Source organism: Guillardia theta, assembly GCF_000315625.1.
Source record: "Guillardia theta CCMP2712 unplaced genomic scaffold GUITHscaffold_15, whole genome shotgun sequence".
Classification (NCBI taxonomy): Eukaryota; class Cryptophyceae; order Pyrenomonadales; family Geminigeraceae; genus Guillardia; species Guillardia theta.
Genome location: NW_005434659.1, coordinates 861,985 through 880,694, shown reverse-complemented (window position 1 = coordinate 880,694; position 18,710 = coordinate 861,985). Strand labels below are relative to the sequence as shown.

The 18,710-nt window shown below is 47.9% G+C and overlaps 5 protein-coding genes across 5 annotated transcripts; 4 read left to right on the top strand and 1 right to left on the bottom strand.

The window, feature by feature from the left end:
- Window positions 1–490: 490 nt before the first annotated feature.
- GUITHDRAFT_135477 (hypothetical protein) lies at window positions 491–2,157 on the top strand (the record flags this gene model as incomplete). Its single annotated transcript, XM_005837256.1, has 3 exons — window positions 491–1,198; window positions 1,415–1,567; window positions 2,098–2,157. The coding sequence occupies 3 exons, from the start codon at window positions 491–493 to the stop codon at window positions 2,155–2,157; spliced, it is 921 nt and encodes a 306-aa protein (XP_005837313.1).
- A 3,912-nt stretch (window positions 2,158–6,069) lies between these two features.
- GUITHDRAFT_104140 (hypothetical protein) lies at window positions 6,070–7,631 on the bottom strand (the record flags this gene model as incomplete). Its single annotated transcript, XM_005837255.1, has 2 exons — window positions 6,070–6,095; window positions 6,611–7,631. The coding sequence occupies 2 exons, from the start codon at window positions 7,629–7,631 to the stop codon at window positions 6,070–6,072; spliced, it is 1,047 nt and encodes a 348-aa protein (XP_005837312.1).
- A 355-nt stretch (window positions 7,632–7,986) lies between these two features.
- Window positions 7,987–8,631, top strand: GUITHDRAFT_151282 (hypothetical protein). Its single transcript, XM_005837254.1, is given in 3 exon segments — window positions 7,987–8,431; window positions 8,464–8,534; window positions 8,554–8,631. The coding sequence occupies 3 exon segments, from the start codon at window positions 8,198–8,200 to the stop codon at window positions 8,558–8,560; spliced, it is 312 nt and encodes a 103-aa protein (XP_005837311.1). The 5' UTR covers window positions 7,987–8,197; the 3' UTR covers window positions 8,561–8,631.
- A 5,255-nt stretch (window positions 8,632–13,886) lies between these two features.
- On the top strand, window positions 13,887–15,698 carry GUITHDRAFT_135475 (hypothetical protein; the record flags this gene model as incomplete). The annotated part of the gene is made up of 4 exons (XM_005837253.1): window positions 13,887–14,114; window positions 14,424–14,864; window positions 15,456–15,522; window positions 15,685–15,698. The coding sequence occupies 4 exons, from the start codon at window positions 13,887–13,889 to the stop codon at window positions 15,696–15,698; spliced, it is 750 nt and encodes a 249-aa protein (XP_005837310.1).
- Window positions 15,699–17,077: 1,379 nt separating this feature from the next.
- On the top strand, window positions 17,078–17,498 carry GUITHDRAFT_151281 (hypothetical protein). Its single transcript, XM_005837252.1, is given in 3 exon segments — window positions 17,078–17,285; window positions 17,308–17,419; window positions 17,438–17,498. The coding sequence occupies 2 exon segments, from the start codon at window positions 17,161–17,163 to the stop codon at window positions 17,408–17,410; spliced, it is 228 nt and encodes a 75-aa protein (XP_005837309.1). The 5' UTR covers window positions 17,078–17,160; the 3' UTR covers window positions 17,411–17,419; window positions 17,438–17,498.
- Window positions 17,499–18,710: the final 1,212 nt, after the last annotated feature.

The window sequence follows — 18,710 nt, the reverse complement described above, 5'->3', positions numbered from 1 at the left end:
GAAAAATCACTGCCATCCAGCATCCCTCAGCAACCCTCTCATGATCTTGAATCTCTACAGGCATCCCTCAACGATCTTCAACAACAGATCAAGAACCATCATCTCACCAAACCCTCTTATACTCCCCTAACCCAACTTCTGGACCCTTGAAATTGACCTCGACACTGTCCAAGCACTCATCCTACAATCCTATGGCAGTCTTGATGACTTCATTGCGCATTGCTCGGTTCTCCCTGTGGTCCATAAACCCACCACCCCACGCCCTGATATCGATGCCATCACCCTCACCAAAGAAGCATTCCTCTCTCGCATTCAAAAACGTCAGGCAAAGATTGATGACTTCAAGGGTCAACTAAGAGACACTGATGCTCGCTTCAACGAGGTTGATCAACAACTTACCTCTCTTAACAACACACTTAGAGACCTCAATGCTCATGTCGTCTCCAATAAACCTAATGTCTCCATTGATCAGGTCACAAGGTATGTTCAGATGATACAATCCGACTATGGCCGCACTAAGGTCTCCGAGGCTAAGAAGAACATCAAGCGCCTACAGAAGATACTCGACAAGTTCCAAGAATACCATCAGTCTATCCAACAGGATGAACAAGAACTACAGCACCTGCGAAAAGAGCTCTCCGTCTTTGAAGATAACAAGGAATACGAATACAACCCTAATTGCACCGTCTGCCGTTCTAAACCCTGGGTCGCACGCATCGCTGAGCTCAAGAACAACATCAAGGCCATTGAAAAGGTTCTCAATAAACACCAGACTGCCTTGAATAAGTACATTATGAAATATCATGAAGAGGACACTCAAGATGAACTTGAACAGCTACAGGAATGGCTCGATCAATACGATGAGGACAAGTACAAGTCCTATTGTAAGCTACAGAAGGAATGGGACGAATATGACAAGTGCGCTAACGAGATCGAAGATACCAACCACAAGATCCTCTCCCTACAGAACGATAAGGATGGGTTGAGGGCTAAACAACAGCAGCTCCAAACACAACTACAAGAATCTAAGGACAGGCTCTCCAAATATCAAACCATGGTTGAAACCATCGATCTCGCTCAACAATGGGATGATTATGACGAGTTTGTCTTGTATCACAAGCTCCTCCGTGGCCGCTTCGAGAAACAACTCGATACATGGAAACGCACCTTCTTCAACCTTGATTCCAAGCTTAACCTGGTGAATCGGGATATACAGTCCGTACATGCCTGGAACAACTATGTCGCCAATGTCATCCCTAAACAGCAGAGATTGGATAAACTCAAGGCGCAATACCACGATTGGGAGGAGTACCGGAGGCTACACTCTATCGTCCTCTCTAAGACACTCATCGAGGACATCCTGCCCACTCTTGGGGCATTTGAGACGAGGCTTGAGCTCCTTCACAACATCAAGAAACAACAGAAGCTTAACCTCAAGAAACAGATTGACCTGGCTCAGAACGCATTCAATGAACACAACATCTCCCACGCACGCCTTCAAGAACGCATCGAGACACACAACCGCCTCAAGGAACAGTACTTCATCACCTCGAAGGCCTTTGAAAATGTACAACAGGATGCTAACCTCTTGAAGATCATTGTCAACAACTTCAAAAATTATAAGAGATGGATATATGATACTCACGTCCTTAATCATATTGTATCATTCACTAATCAGATCATCAGATACACCTGCCATCGTGATACCGCCCCCTTCTCCCTTCATTACACTATTGGCAATGAATCCTCGAAAACTAAGACGACCACCAATGAATCCTCCGCTAGATTCATCGTTCATTGGCTTATTAGGAGCTCCTACGATCATCCTGGCACACATGATGGCAATCTTATATCCGTCCTTAACGCATCCGGATTCCAAAATTCATCATCTCTGTCGCTCTTCGCTTGGCATTCACACGCTTTCATAATTATATGCCCTGTAAGCAATTCATGATTGATGAAGGCTTCACCAGCTGCGATAAAAATAACATCACCATGGTCCCACACTTCCTTCGCAAACTATTGCAATTCTATGACTCCGTCATCCTCGTCTCACACATTGAATTCCTCCTTGAAAATGTTGACGAATCCATCAAGATACATCGCACTCCCGATAATCTCTCCATCATTCAATGCGGTAACTCCATCACACTCTAATCTTGATCTTACCCTTATTTCACACATTACTATGTTTCTATGTTCCTATATTTTTATTTTTTCACATCCTTCTTCCACCATCCCTTGATCTTATCTATAACATGTCCATGGGTAATTCCTACATTACATCACCCACGCCTTTTTCATATCCTCCTTGACAATATCCTTCATCTAACATGTCCATGGGTAAATCTTATCTATTACATATCCATGGGGAAACTTATTCGTACACTCCCATGCCATGGGTGATCTTATTCGTATCCTCCCAATGCCATGGGAAGATCATATCGTACCCTCCCATACCATGGGTGATCTTATTCGTACACTCCCATGCCATGGGTGATCTTATTCGTATCCTTCCAATGCCATGGGGAAACTTATTCGTATCCTTCCAATGCCATGGGGAAACATGATCATCTCCTACACAACACATATCCATTTAACACTTTCCCGTATATATATATATCTATATCAACTCTAATATGATTGACCTCACACTCCTACATGATGATATACTCTCCAATATCAAACTTAAGCACTCCATCGTCTCTAAACTATATCTCACCATCCTACGCGCCACTCAACATAACCCTCACATCCTACTCAACTACCGTACCTCGATTTCAGGTTCCACATCTCTGACCCTCACTCCATCCACTTCCTACATAATCCTCTCTCTCTTGATCTACACCATCTCATCATCCTCACATTACAATACTCATCCAATCACTCACTCCTCTTCCCTTATTGGTCCTGCTTCGATCAACCCTTCCCCCTTAATAAAGACTCTCGCTCCAGAATCATTCAACTTAGATACTCCTTCTACGCCCATCTCTCACAACTCTTTCTACTTCAAATCTGCTTCTTCAAAAAATCACCGTGACGATAAACTCCTCTGGGAATTTTTACAACACTCATCTGACCCCTACCTACAAGCATATTGTCGAGGTTTCAGTGTACTCCTACTAACTCTTTATCATCCTATGCTATACTTCTAGTATTGACAATTGAGTGTCTGCTCGACCCCCTTTAAACAGCAATGACGTATATATATACCTTATCCAAAATAAGACCCCCTAAGCACTGAGACACCCCCCCCCCCCGATGTAGGGCGCCCAGCAGACAGTCTAAAACCTTACTATAACCCTTACCATCCTCGTAACAAAAATATATTGAGAATATTCAAAAAGTTTAGAAGTTTACTTTTTATATTCTATAAGAAAACTCCACATTGAAATGATAACATATTTAAGAAATATATTGATATATGTATTATATATCAATGTCAAACAAATTCAATAATCCAGGAGCTATCCACAAGAAATCTGGAAAATATTGTCCAGCAAAATTTGCCAGCAAGAAGGATGAATATATCTGTCCTGATTGCAATAAACCTCTTATTCTTCGTAAAGGCGATAAGAGAATCCATCATTTTGCTCATTTCAAGGAAACGGATCCTTGTACTTACTATAACTGTCCCTCTGAATCACAGGTTCATAAAGATGCTAAATTAGCAATCAAGCATATCCTTGAAGAAGGCATCCCTTTCACACTGTACAGGAAGTGTTCGGATTGTAAATCCATACTATATGACTTGGATATTCCTGAAGTAGATAATTCTTTTGTTCACCTTGAACATCGCTTTGAATTTAATGGAGCAATCAAGATCGCTGATGTGGCTCTCTTGAAAAGGGTTCAGGACTCCATTCACATTGTTGCTATATTTGAGATCTATAACTCACACCTTACTGATGAGTCTTCCCGTCCAGAACCATGGTTTGAACTTGATGCTAAATCTATCTTACAAGCCATTGATAAGCCTGCCAAACAATTTCAATGTATTCGTAAAGCAATGTGTCCGAAATGCATATACAATAAGAACATTGAGCAAATTGACCATTTATTACAGTCCTTCATTTGGCATATTTTAAAACATTCCTAAAACATGATCATTGTGTTGATATTGAATGTCTTGTTAGAGTTATTATAGAACAATCCGAATTTGTTCCAAAATTTCAACAATATTGTCACTGTAGTTGTAATAACAACAATCCACACCATTTATGTTTTAATTTTGATGCTCAAACACATGAAGAAGCTCTTATGAATCAATCGATTATTGACCTTTTTCATCCACTATTTAATCAGTTTCATGTTGTCATTTCATCAAATCAACATAGAATATATTGCTTTATTCTTACAAATGATCACTATAACATATCTGACTATTTTCATGTTCTTGATCATTGTCAATACCCCTTTCATATGATGATTGATTTCTGTGGAAGCAATACCGTTCAAATCATTATGAGCATACTTACAGTTATTCATCATTTGTTGCCTAGAATCACATCTTTGACACAGATTCAAATGGATTCTAACTATGTCATTAAACATAATGTTTCTTGTCAATATCTCTCAAAACCTCTCGCTGATTTTATTTTTATACATAATGCATGCATTATCTTGAATAACAAAAATTGGAATTATACAATTTCCAACGATGAAAAAGGATTCTCCATTCTTATATCTCATCCTCTTGGTGAAGTTCTATACATATATCTTGTAATTATATAGATTATAAGACACCAACCTCCAAATTCAAAAAACGCATTGAAATTAAATATATTTCTCTTCAAGAAGATCTTGATTATTGGTATCAGAGTTCCGGCAATGACGCCTTTCAAAAGTTTTATTTTGATTGCAATATTTCATATGAAGATAGAGTCTTGGCTCTTGGAGCTAAATGGAATCCTCAAATTAAAAAGTGGAGTATTATAGATACTGTATCTAACCGGCGTCGTGTCTCACAATGGATATCTTCCTAAAAACCTTCACTATACCACCCACCCTTAACCTATCACTTATGGCTTCATATATTTCAAGAATTACAAACATGATCTTGGTGCTAAATGCAAGTCGATCACATTATTTCCTCCTTTATCTACCCCCTTGCCCTAATTTCACACAGGTTGTACTCTCATACAAAAGGTTCCCTCCTCACTACCTCGTCCTCATACATCCTGAAAAAATACCTCCTTTAGATCATACAATCTTCGCTAGCATGTCTTTTTTCTCATTACTCTCAACTGTTTTTAGTATCTCTCTACTAACACTTTATCATCCTATGCTCTCCTTTTGGCATTGACAATTGAGTGTCTGCTCTACCCCCTTTAAACAGCAATGACGTATATATATACCTTATCCAAAATAAGACCCCCTAAGCAGACACCCCCCCTCCGATGTAGGGCGCCCAGCAGACAGTCTAAAACCTTACTATAACCCTTACCATTCTCGTAACAAAAAATATATTGAGAATATTCAAAACAATCACTGCGCTGCTTATTTAAGAATTAATCAATATGCATTACAAACATGTCTTGTAATGGCGATGGATCTTGTCTTATACAAACAACCTCATCTAATTATTATACATGCCAATTCGATTGTGTCCATAAATGCAAACCCATACAATGTCCTAATTTTATCGTATGTGATGTCATTGCTCCATTCTGGCTTTTTAATATACATGGTGGATTGTGTATGGGTTGTAATATGACACGAAAAGGAATACTCCAAATTCACAATGATCGTGAATGTCCAATATGTCTTGAGATTACAAAATGTGTTTCTCAACCTAATTGTGATCATTCAACATGTTTAAAGTGCTTCAAACGATGCTATTTTGGCAAAGAAATGCCTTCCTTTCCAATCCCTGAATTAGAAGAAGAATATTATAATGATTTTGATGATAATAACTATCAAAACAATACAAAATGGGATCCTTTTAGACAACAGATTGATGAATTTGAATTGATGTGTGAACGGATTGAAACAGAGAATGTTAATGAAAATATTCTTAATAAATGTCCATTGTGTCGTAAATAGAATATATTTGTGTGATGTTTCTTTCTACAACACTCCACATTTGAACAAGACTGGATCGCATTTCATCAAGAACATGCTATCCTTCGCCCACTATGTTCTCATCGCAATCTCTCTCGACCCAAAGTCACTAATTTGCTTTGAAGCCTTTTTATATGTTCTCCCTTCTTTTTTGAGTTCTCCTACTGACACGTTATCATCTTATGCCATGTTTCTAGCATCTTTTAGGGGTAGTCACTTCTCTGATTGATGTGGACTGTTATTTTAGCCTTACGATTGTTGTAACAAAGTTTTTGAGAAAACTCCATAAAGTGTTTGTAAATATTGTTTTTTATTTCAGCCTGACGGCTCTTGAAACAAAGTTTTTGAGAAAACTTCACAAAATGTTTATGAATGAAAAATGTTGTTATACAGTTCTCCAACACATCATATTTATCAAGACGCAATCTCAATAACTCCATATGGTGCTTCATATTCTCACAATCAAACATATATCTTGTACAGTTTATTCTTTTCTTGGTGCCATTCTCTTCTCTTGTAATCTTGTATTTTTCACACGTGATCAAACCCTCCAATCTCTTCCTTATCGCCTCCGCGATCTGTTTGTAGCTCAGACTCTCCGCCGGCACATATGTTGTTATCCTCGGTTTGGCAAAATTAGGCCTCTCCTTGTTCTCTAACAACCTGTTGTACTCCTCTATCTTCCTCAGCTTCTCTCGATTCACCTCTGAATCCTCTATCACCCACGCATCAAAATAATTCTTCGCATCATCCGGATCTATTCTTATCTTTCCTTCCTTGTACTTGCCTGTGTCCAGACACTCGAGATTGAAACAGTCCTTGTTCCCTAGATACTTCCTCATCATCTCCTTCGTTCTCCATGCTTCCATATAGATTGACATGTGCCCACTCATCGGGTTGTCCTCCGATATCTTCTTCTTCAGGATTGCCTCCAGATGCGATGATCTGTACATATAAGCCACCATCCTGTTGTGTTCTATGATTGGATCCTCCAACCTAGTGGCTTCATCATTCACATCGCTCTTCACCGATAGACCACCAATCAACAAATCCTTGTACCTCTCTATGTGCTCTCCTCTCTTTTCCTCTGATACATTCCTGAAATAGTTATTTATCTTGTTCTGCCATTGTTCCTCCTTTGATGTTATCGGCTTGGTATCGTTCCTGTTCAACATCCTTTCAAAATCCTCCGTTTCTTTCTTCACCTTGTCCTTCAACAGCACCTCTTGGACATTATCATCCTCCATGAACTCCTCTATCTCCTTCTCTATCTTTATGTTCCTCATCTTCAAGAACCTCATCACATCCAGCTTCTGTTGCATGAGATCATTCTTCTTTTCACGTCTTATCTCTCTCTCTTCCTTGTAATAGTTCTTATAGACCACCATCCCCAATCTCTCTAGATTCTTGATATAGTAGTGCTCATAGTTAAGCATCTGGGTGTCCTGACGATATAGGATCTTGATCAACTCCTTGTTGCCAGGGATGCTGTCCCTGTGACAGAAATTGTCATTGTCTATGTTCTTCATCTCTCGGTTTATCTCTATCATGTCCTGTGTCTTCTTCATTACACTATTGCATATGCTGCTATCGAACAACATCTCATTGTAGGTCTTCCTACAATCCTCTATATCCTTATGAACTGGCAATCCTGTGTAAATCATGTTCTCTGGTGTGAACTTGTAGCTGATATAAAAGAAAAGTGTCAGACATTTCCTGTTTCTTGCCAATTGCTGGACCTTTTGGTCTGGTGTGAGGGTCCTCGCAAAGGTTGATATACAGTATGTATTTATCGGTTGTTCAGGTTCTGTTAGGGGTTACGTAAGCGGTTACGAATACTTCAGTCAACTAGCTGTCTTATCCCGGTCGGTTTGGTTGGTTTGGTAGGTTTTGGTCGAATAAAATGGATCCGAACTTTCTATACGTTCAGTGAGCGCGATTGTGTTGAGGTTCCTGTTTGCTTGTTAACGCAAGTTATCAAGTTGGTTCAAGTTCACAGAGTCAAAGCACATCATCAGGATTGTCAATCCATAACATTGGTAGCGTAAGGTTTGGTTTTTGTTTGAAATAATTACGGATTACGACAATTTGTTTTGATCGCAAAGGAACTTGAAAGGTAACCTCTGGACACTGCATGCAATCGGATGTAGAAAGGATAAGAAGGTCTCCTGGAGATGGTCCTCTTGGAAGTTCAGGCTTGGCAGTCATGCTTGACAACTTCAGAAGGAGTTTCGATGAGGAAACGCCTGAAGACAAGACGATGAGGGAAGTTACGACGGTACCTTCTACCTCAGAAGAGGATCCGAACGGAAATCGGCGAGACGTCGCGGGATTTTCGAGGATTAATATACCTTCTTATCTCCGGCAGGTTCGACCCGGCCGAGGTTCGAATCAGTGCAGTTTGAAGAATTGGTCGCTGCAAACAAGAAGTTGCGAGAAGAATTGCAACTCGCAATGGACATGCAAGTAAAGTATGAAGCTTTCGTCAAGGAAGTGATGTTTCGTAAGGAAAGAGAGCTCGTCGAGACAAAACAGGAAATCTCTGTCCTTAGGGAAGAAAATAAAAAAATGAGGAGCAGTTCAATACCTTCCGATCAAGGAACCAGGAGGGGCTGATGCAACATGCAAGCAAAATAATGCGAGCATGTCGAACGACATGTCAAGTCAGCATGTCAAGCAGCAGTCTTCCCTAGTGAAGTTTCATTCCAAGGATATTTCTCGATTTAATGGAGAAATGACTGTTGCAAGTTGGTTTGGGGAGCTTGAGTTTCAATTCCAGCGTCAAAGAATCCCTCCAGATCAAAAGGTTGACATTGCTGCAACATTAGTTGGTAATCGTGTGAGGAATTGGTTGCAAACATTGCGTGGCGAGGATACAGATTGTGATAATGTCAGGACCGTACAAGGGAAGCAGTACTTCTTCAAGCCAAACTCAAAGATAAATAGTTCGATAAAGCCCTTTGGATCGAAGAAGCTGTTTGGCGGCATGATAGAGGTATTAGATGGGATATCATATGTATGTGAATACCCTTATCACAATCCAACCGTGATCTTCAAATCGGATACATTGTCGATCTCACCCAAAATATACTGCAAGTGCGACAACGACAAATACTCCTTCACCAGCAACGATTTGAATGATTCCCAAGTACCTTGTCGGGAAATTAATCTGCTGCCTCTTCACATTCCTTCAATATGGATCTCAATTCTTCTGATGGAGTCCCTTTATAGGTATCATCATCTATCCTCACAGATGTTCCATATATGGCCAGACCAGATATTGGTTTCTTCTTGATGACCTCCAAGGTGTTCTTTGTAACCTTACTTTGGGGTTTGCTTATAGTTGATGATTTCAATGATGTGTAAGGCTGTGTGAGACCTTTTTACAGTTCTTCACACAGTTGCAAAGGGATGACCGTGAATCCATAGTCATTCAATTGCTTTGAGAGAACCAAGAGATTCTCTTTCCGTTGTTGTTCATTAAATAAGATATCTTTCAACATCCCTTCTATGATATATATTACTATGAACATAGTCTTTATATGCGTTTTGACACACTCTCATTCTCCTATCTTCAGGCATTTGTTTGTGCTAATGCTTCCGCTTGTGCTCTCTTCTGCTCCTGATACCTCTCACGTCTTCTTGCTTTGATCCGTTCCCGTTTTACAGGGTCTTCATATTGCTTCCTGTTGCCTTCCTTAACTTTCTCTCTGAATTCTTCATCCGTTTTGTACCATCATTACGGTAACGTCTGAGATAGTCATTGATTCTTTCTCTAAATTCTGGATCTGTATTATATCGGTCTTGTTGTACTCCGCAATGTAATCATAAATCTCTTGTATTGTCCCATCCTCTTTTCTTCGTTGTAGATAAGCTTTGTTGTATTGTCTCATAGCTTCTTTCTTGTCTTCCGACATCCTCTTCTCTCTATATATTATACATTTTCTCTGTACAATATTCTATAAGACATTCTACATGTTTCTTTAAATACTATATAAGCATGTTGTGATCCAAGAATATATCAACTATTATCTATATAACGTTTGAAGAGGTCATATAGAGACTATATATGGATCTTGTACGAGGTATTGTGTCTGATTCATATAGGCCTTACCTCAGTGTTAGCGCGTCGACGGTCCGGGGCGCTTTCCCCGGGGTCTTGATAAAAATGATTGAATCAACGGTGTCAATATGTAAAAATATGTAAAAAATGCAATATATTGATTCACTTAGTGATCAAGTATTTTCTTGCAAGGAAAAGCTAACCGACAAAGAATTCAAAGATATAGTGGATACTTTATCCAAGATGAGACTACTCAGCACCTAACAATCTATATATATTTGAGTATTATGAGCAGTTCTGTCGTCCACAACTAGATGGTGAACATGGATGGAAGACCCGTATATGTTGTGAAAAGAAGAAGATACTTTGTCTTATAGAACAAACCATCACTCTAAACAGGATACAATATGCTCGGTAGTATACCTGTGCTCTCTGTATGTGAACAAGAGGATGAATATATCGGCACAAATTCTCGCCATCAAGAGCTAATATGTTTCAAGCAGATTGTCCCTATATCTATCAAACTTTATCAACAACCATCATAACACATAGATGCCAGCATTGTTTGTCTCTCTTAGTGTATCTTCAAAATCCTTTGTTGTTTTTTATTTTCTTCTTCATCCTCAACCATTATGTCTATATCAATTGGCAAACCTGTGTTTCTGCCATGTTTCAGGATCTCATATAGATTCAGGTTTTGGTCTATCATTGGATTCTTGTAATCTGTAACACAGAACTCCTTTGTGACTTTCTTTTTGGGATCATTTGCGTGAATATTCTTCTTGTCACTGCTTATAATGATGCTTGATCTTCCGAGAGGGTTCTCTTTGAAGAGTTTTCCATCCTTTATCTGACCATACCATTTCTTCACATGATCTGTCTTTTGTGACATTGTTTGATATGTTTTTTTAATTCAAATACTCATTTATATACAAATGGGTCCCGGGCCTGGGGCGGGCGCATCATCAGATCTGAGCCCAGCTTTTACTCATCTAAGTTAAGTTAAATTATTAGTTATCGGGCCTGTTGCTCTATTACGGGCCGACGGCTAGTACCCAAAGGTGGGGAGGGGGTTGTGCTGTGGAGGTTGTGGAGAGGGGGTGGGGACGGCGTGGGGACGGCCGTGGGGACGGCGTGGGGACGGAATCGGGAGGGGGTGGTGAAAGCGCCGGTGGGGACCAAGTAGGTGGGGACGGGGTGGGTGTCGGGAGGGTGGGGGGTGCCAGGGTCTATTGATACAGATGATGGCTGCAGGAGGGGTGGGAAAGCAAGGAAATTCAATATTTGAGCTACTAGATTAAAAGAACGACCCCTTGATCCAAGGCCTTGGAGAGTCCCGAGCTGAGGGAACAATGCTTATGCTCTCATGCATAGTTGGGATGAGGCCCCTCGATCTCTCCCCAGCCCCCATCCTCTTCTTCATTCTCCTCCTCTCCTCTTCTTCTTCTGTGCTCTCCTCCTCCCTCTCAGATCAGTCAGCCGATGCCGTCAGAGCGCTGGAGTGGGAGATCCGCAGCATCAAGCAGAGCCTCTCCACTACCCTCGAGGAGCTTCGAAGCCTCAACGCCTCTGTCACCTCCTCGCCGCAGCTTCCCTGGGGTAACCTCACCTCCAGCGTGGTTCGCTGCTCCCTCCCCTACAACTGGTCTCAGATCGTCAACAAAGAGGACGAGGGAAGAGTTCAGATCGGAGGCCTGGGCCACCTTATGCAGAAAGACAGGTTCCCCTCTCCACTAGCGCATCAGCAGATGCTGACATGCTTGCTGCCAGGTACGAGGTCTGGGTCTGCGACTACGACAACCGCTGTGTGCAGCAGGCAGGAGACGCCATGTGCTTCGTCTTCGACGAGGTGCAGGAAGTCTTCCTCCCGTGGGGTCTTGACTCGCAGCTCCTCCTCACGCAGGCAAGCAGCTGCCTGCGCTCTGACCTCTCCTCGTGCGCTGACCCTCAGCCTCCTCCAGCAAGGACCCTTCCAGCCCGACCTGGCCCTCTCCAACATCCTCGCCCAGCTCAAGGCCCTCCAGCAGGAGATCCGCTCGGGGGGATGCGGGGGGTCGTGCGTGAGCCAGCAGCAAGTGCAGCAGCTGCTGGACCAGTACTACCTGGAGCCCGGCTACCTGTGGAGCGCCGGCAGCTTCAGCGAGTGCAGCAGCCTGTGTGGCAGCGGAGTGGCGAGGAGAAGCATCACGTGCATCTCGAAGCTCCTCAAGCAGGTCGAGGACGTTCGCTGCTCCAACCGCTCGAGGCCTCTGGCGGAGGTTCCCTGCCTCAACCTCTCCCAGTGCTCCTACGAGTGGGAGGTCGGCCCCTACAGCGAGTGTCTCACGGGCTGCGGCCAAGGCCTTCGCCGTCGCCCCGTCTCATGCCGGAGGAGCGACGGCGTCACCGTCGAGGCAGCCAAGTGTGTGGGATCAGCTCCGGTCGGCGAGGAGGTGCTGAAGGATGAGCGAGCGAGCTTGCGACTGACGGCGTGCGCAGCCTTGCGCCAACTTCTCCTCCTGCTCCTACCGCTGGACCACCTCCGCCTGGGAAGCATGCTCCAGCACCTGCGGGCCTGGCTTGCAGTACCGGTCGGTGATGTGCGTGCGGTCGGACGGGGTGGAGGTGGGGGAGGGGATGTGCGAGGGGTCGAAGCCGAGGACCTTCCAAGCCTGCACGGGAGCGTCGGGCTGTAACTACACCCTGATCAACGAGTGCGCCGCTCACACCGACAACTGCGCGACCCACGCGAGCTGCATCGACACCTACTCGAGCTTCGAGTGCAGCTGCAAGCCAGGTAGCCCCTCCTTGCCTCGCCCCCAGCCGCAGCGACGCTGACGCGAGAGGGTCAGGGTACGTGGGGTCCGGGACCGTGTGCGAGGACGAAGACGAGTGCGTGACGCAGACAGGCTTGTGCGATGCGGGGAGGACGTGCGTCAACACGGAGGGAAGCTTCGAGTGCTTGTGCAAGGAGGGTGAGGAGGAGAGAGGCTCGCGTCGCCATCGCTCTGACGTCATCGTGCGGGGCCGCAGGCTTCTACCTGGACACGGCGTCGCCCTCGGGCTCCTGCGTCGCCTGTCCCGCGGGCCTCTACACCTCCGGGCTCGGGCAGACGTCTTGCAGCTCGTGCGCGCCCGGCTACTACGGGACCGCAGACAGCAGCTGCAGCGCGTGCCCTCCCGGGTCGTCGTCAGCGGCGGGAAGCCAGCGGGTGACGGACTGCCAGTGCGAGTACGGTGAGGGGGCGGGAGGCGCCTCCTCTCATGCGCAGGCGGCTGACGAGGCTTGTCCGCAGGCTTCTCCGGGAACATCTCGAGCACTGCCGACCGCTGCTCGCCCATCTTCTCCAACGTCGAGGAGCAGTCGCGCTGGCTCAGGCTGGGAGCGTCGGGCATGTCATGCGCTCAGACGTGCGCGGCAGAAGGGAAGACGTGCGTGAGCTCGGCGATCAACCAGATCGACAACGAGGAGGCGATGCGATCGGCCGTGCGGGCGGCGAGCATCGCGTCCGATCGACGGATCCGGGGAGCGATGACGGAGCCGCAGCAGAGGCCGGGGGGGCTTCACTTGCGGGTAAGCGCGGGAGCTCACGAGCAAGGAGGAGACGGACTGCAGGACCTGACGGCGAGCAGCGGGCACGTGAAGCGTCGACGATACGTAGAGCACGGGGCTACCAACTTCCCTCTTGTACCTCAGTCAGATCCTAACGCAGGGTCAGGTTGTTGTCGCATCACTCAGAACTTCTATGTGGATGTGCCGGTCGAGCTGCAGAGCTCGAGGATGATAACGGTCAGCGTAACCGTCGAGAATGCTAACAATTGGAAAGGCATCTGGAATGGTATCAGCTCTGATGGAAACGTGAGGGTCGGGGGCTATGAATGCAGCTTTATGAACGCACTTAACGGCTTCAGACCTTTGAGTCAGGTCCACTGCAGGCTTGAGATTCCAACACGACTCGCAGTCAATGCTGACGGTCAGATCGGACCCATCGCCATCTACTTTCGACAGGTACAAACTAGCGGGCTTGAGACATCGACGTGGAGGATCTCGGTCGGGGAGATGAGGGACGAGAGCGAGGAGCCTCTGAGGGTCATGTCGGATGGCAAGCTCAAGTACGTCAACGGCTCCTTCTATGATGTCGTCTCCTTCCCCTCCATGAGCATCCCGGGCCCTGTCTTCACCCTCTGCTCCATCTCTCGCTACAACGGCAATATGAGGAACAGAATCCTGCAAGCCAAAGACGAACAGTTTGTGCATGGTCACTGGTACGGAGGACAAGGACAGGCCTACTACGACCGCTCTTGGGCCCTCAAGCAGGACCTGAGCGCGACAGCAGACGCGTGGGTGGTGCTGTGCGGGCAGAACTACCAGGAGGGCAAGTTCTTCTTCAACGGCGTGGAGTATGATCAATCAGCTGGGAGCCTGCCGGACAGCCTTCAGCTCACCATCAACGACATGGGCTGGGACCCCGGAAGTAATTACGGCTACTTCCTTGAGAGCTCGGACTGGGCGTTGAGCGAGGTAGCGATCTGGCGAGGAGCGTTGCGAGCAGATGAGCTGAGAGCCGTGTCGAGTCACTTCATGCAGAAGCTGTCTGCTGGCAGCTCCGCCCCCTACAACCACACCCTCAACGTCTCCTGCGGCAGCTCTACGGCAGCCATGAATAAGATGTCTCCTTACGTGTCAGACCTCGGCTGCTTCTTCAGCTCTCAGGTCTATCAGTCCACCTGCGACGCGAGCATGTTCGGAGCAAGTCGGGTGTGCGTGTGCTCGGCCCCGTGCCTGGAGAACTTCTACGGTAGCGACTGCTGCTGGCTTGTGCTCGCGCCTGACGCTCGAGACGCTCGCAGGTCAAGCCGACCAGTGCTTCCCATGTCCCTTCTACTCTCAGTCGCAGCCCGGCAGCTCCTCCATCCGCGACTGCTCCTGCGATCAAGGTAGCCCGCCTCAGCCGCCTCGGGCCTGCGAGGGGCGGGAGGACAAGGATCTGACGCTGCTTGCTGCTGCTCTAGGACGGTACCTCTACGTCAACTCCTCCGACGCTCCCTGGGGCCCCCAGGGCTCCTGCGACTCGTGCCCCGCCAACGCCTGGTCGCCTACCGGCAGCTCCTCGGTCAACCAGTGCCAGTGCATCGGCGGTAGGGCCTGAGCTTGCTCGTGCTGGCGCTGACGGCAAGCGGACGCGTAGGCTACTACCTGGATCAGGGGCCCTCCTGCTCCTCCTGCCCGTCAGGCCTCCTCTCGCCGTTCGCGAGCTCGTCGGTGGAGGACTGCATGTGCGAGGCAGGTGGGTGAAGCTCGCGAGCTCGCCTCGTCGTGCCACATGTGGGAGTGACAAGGTGGATGCAGGGAGCTACGGGTCAGCTGGGAACTGCTCGTCTTGTCCCGCCTTCAGCTCGTCGCGAGCTGGAAGCAGGTCGATCGAAGACTGCTTCTGTCATGCAGGCTTCGGCGTGAGAGCGACGGGGTACAGCAGGCAGGTCACGTCCCCTCACGACCAGTGCGAGCTGATCGTCGAGGAGCTGCTTCTGAGCGACACAGTCGGAGCCTCATGCTCGGCTACCTGCGAGTCCAACAGCCTGGCGTGTCTAGACGAGGCTCAGCCCTTCCTCCCTCAGCAAGACTTGTCTGCTCTTCTAGCTTCTTGGGGTGTCACTGTCTCCCAGATTGTCGGCACCAACAGCGCAGACGCTCCCTCCTACAACCCCGTCACAGGTCAAGTCTTCTACCGCAATGGCTTGCCTGGCACTTGTAGCGCCTCCAACGCCAACAACGTCCGAGTATGTCGATGCACGTGCGCCAACAACCAGTACGGTATGCTCCCTCCCGCCTCTCCCTCCTCCCGCTCTAGCGCTACCAGCAGCCCTCACACGCCCCGCAGGCAAGACAGGCAACTGCTCCTCGTGCCCCGCCCACAGCCAGTCCTCCTTCCAAGCTCAGGATCGGTCGAGCTGCATGTGCGACTCCGGTGACGCGGCTGGAGCCTGACGCTGCCGAGCTCTGACGGGCGTGTCTTGCTCCTGCAGGTTACTTCCTCAACGCCTCGCAGGGAGGCTGCAGCCCCTGCCCCAGCGGCACCTACGCGAGGAGGATGGAGTGGGTGGAGGGAGACTTCGGCACCAACGGGAGCATGGGCTGGAGGGGCGCGGACAAGACCTCGAGCTGCGGGGCATACGGCTCAGTGCTGGGAGGGCTCAACGTGCTGGGCGAGCACGCGAGCGTGAGCAAGACGTTCACGGGCTTGTGCGAGCATGGCCTCGTGTACGTCAAGATGCGACTGCTGCTCGTCGACCTGGTGCAGCCGGTGACGCTGCGTCTGTACGTGAACCGCCAGGAGGTCTGGAGCGAGACGGCGGGAGCCATGGCGTCCTGGCCGTCTGAGTGCGGGAAGAGCGACGGCGACGAGCTGATCGAGCGTGCGGTGCGAGTGTATCACACGGAAGACTACGTGGAGGCGATGATCCGAGTAGACTACGACTACTGGGAGGTGTCAGCTTCGAGCGCCAAGACGTTCTGGGGGCTCAAGGACTTCTCTCTCTCCATGCCATGCGCGAGCTCGACCTCAGCTGACTGCAGCATGACATCTCCGTCAGTGCAGTCATGCTCGGATGTCACGGGGAGCGGAGGCACATGCATGCAGGCAGGCGACTATCTCTACGTCTACTACACGAGTGCGCTGACGTGGTGGGGCGCGGAGTCGAAATGCAATGGGATAGGAAGAGAAGGACATCTGGCGTACTTTCCGGATATTCAGACGATCGCTGAAGTGACATCAGGCCTTGGAATGAGTTATATCACGTGGATCGGCCTTCGAACTCCAGCAGCATCTGAGGTTGACTTCCGTTGGGTGATTGGAGGATCTCCGAGCTTCACTAACTGGGATGCATCAAGACCTTCCGGGTACAGCCAGGGTGAAGTCGGAGTGATCATGACCGGTCAAGGGAGGTGGCAGTCATCACCGACCGGTGAAGGTCAAAGGCACCTTTGTAGCTATCCTACATGGATATGAGGCATCATGTCATGCTGTTATCTCATGCGACATGTGCATAGCATCATGCCATCTCCGTCAGTGCAGTCATGTTTGTATTACGTGTGGATCGGACTTCGAAGTCCAGCAGCATCAGCGTTTGACTTCCGTTGGGGTCATCGGAGGATCTCCGAGCTTTTGGGGAGTCAATGGTGTACCACCTTCCGGGTACAGTCAGTATGAGTATGGTGTTTACCAGGACGGTCAGGGGTCTTGGACGAGTGAAAGGATGATTTTTCCGTTTCGACGTCTATGCAGCTATCCGATCAAGATATGAGTTGGCATAGCAGGCTGCACTGGGAGCAGATATTCAATCTCATAATCACTTTTACATCTGCTCTAATAACACTTGCATCCAATCAAATACAAGACGTTTGACATAGTGCAAGACCAAACATCGTTCTAGTGCCCCATGTCAATCCAACTTGACCTTGTTTCTGCTGTGTAAGTCTCCGTCGGTCTGACCTCTCACCCTCCTTCAACCAATTGCTTCACTTCTTCATTCCCATCGCCAACGTCGTTGTCTCGATATCTCCTCTCTCACCTCCTAGAGGCCTTGGCTACTGACTCATGCAGACAGACAGGTTCCCCTCCCCTCCTCTAGCGCATCAGCACAGGCTGACATTGCGACTCCGGTGACGCGGCTGGAGCCTGACGCTGCCGAGCTCTGACGGGCGTGTCTTGCTCCTGCAGGTTACTTCCTCAACGCCTCGCAGGGAGGCTGCAGCCCCTGCCCCAGCGGCACCTACGCGAGGAGGATGGAGTGGGTGGAGGGAGACTTCGGCACCAACGGGAGCATGGGCTGGAGGGGCGCGGACAAGACCTCGAGCTGCGGGGCATACGGCTCAGTGCTGGGAGGGCTCAACGTGCTGGGCGAGCACGCGAGCGTGAGCAAGACGTTCACGGGCTTGTGCGAGCATGGCCTCGTGTACGTCAAGATGCGACTGCTGCTCGTCGACCTGGTGCAGCCGGTGACGCTGCGTCTGTACGTGAGGCGACGAGCTGATCGAGTGTGCTTATGTTTACGTCTACTACCGCAAGGATGATCTGACATGGTGGGACGGGGAGTCGAGGTGCAATGGGATAGGAAGAGAAGGACATCTGGCGTACTTCCCGGATAGTGAGACATACCTCGATGTGACATCTCGTCTCGGAGTGAGCGAGTCATTATGTGTGGATCGGACAGAAAACTTCGAAGTCCAGCAGCATCAGAGATGGGCTACCGATGGCCTAGCAGAGGATCTTCGAGCTTCACCAACTGGGATGTACCTTCAAGACCTTCCGGGTACAGGCAGAGTGAGGTCGGAGTGAGGTTGTACTATCGAGCAGCAGCATCGTCCTGTGAGGAACAAGTTTTATTGACTGAAAAAGGAACAAGCGCAGGATTGGTTTCTTGCCAACCTCCCGTACCCCAGTTAAGTCATACGTAACGACGGGTACTTATACTACCCCTATACTATTTGCAAGATATTTGCAACTCATTATGGAAGCTTCGCTGGCGTATGAGTAGGCAGATGGGGCAGGGGCAGAATGCGAGGAAAATGAGAGAGGGAGGGAGGGAGGGAGGGAGGGAGGGA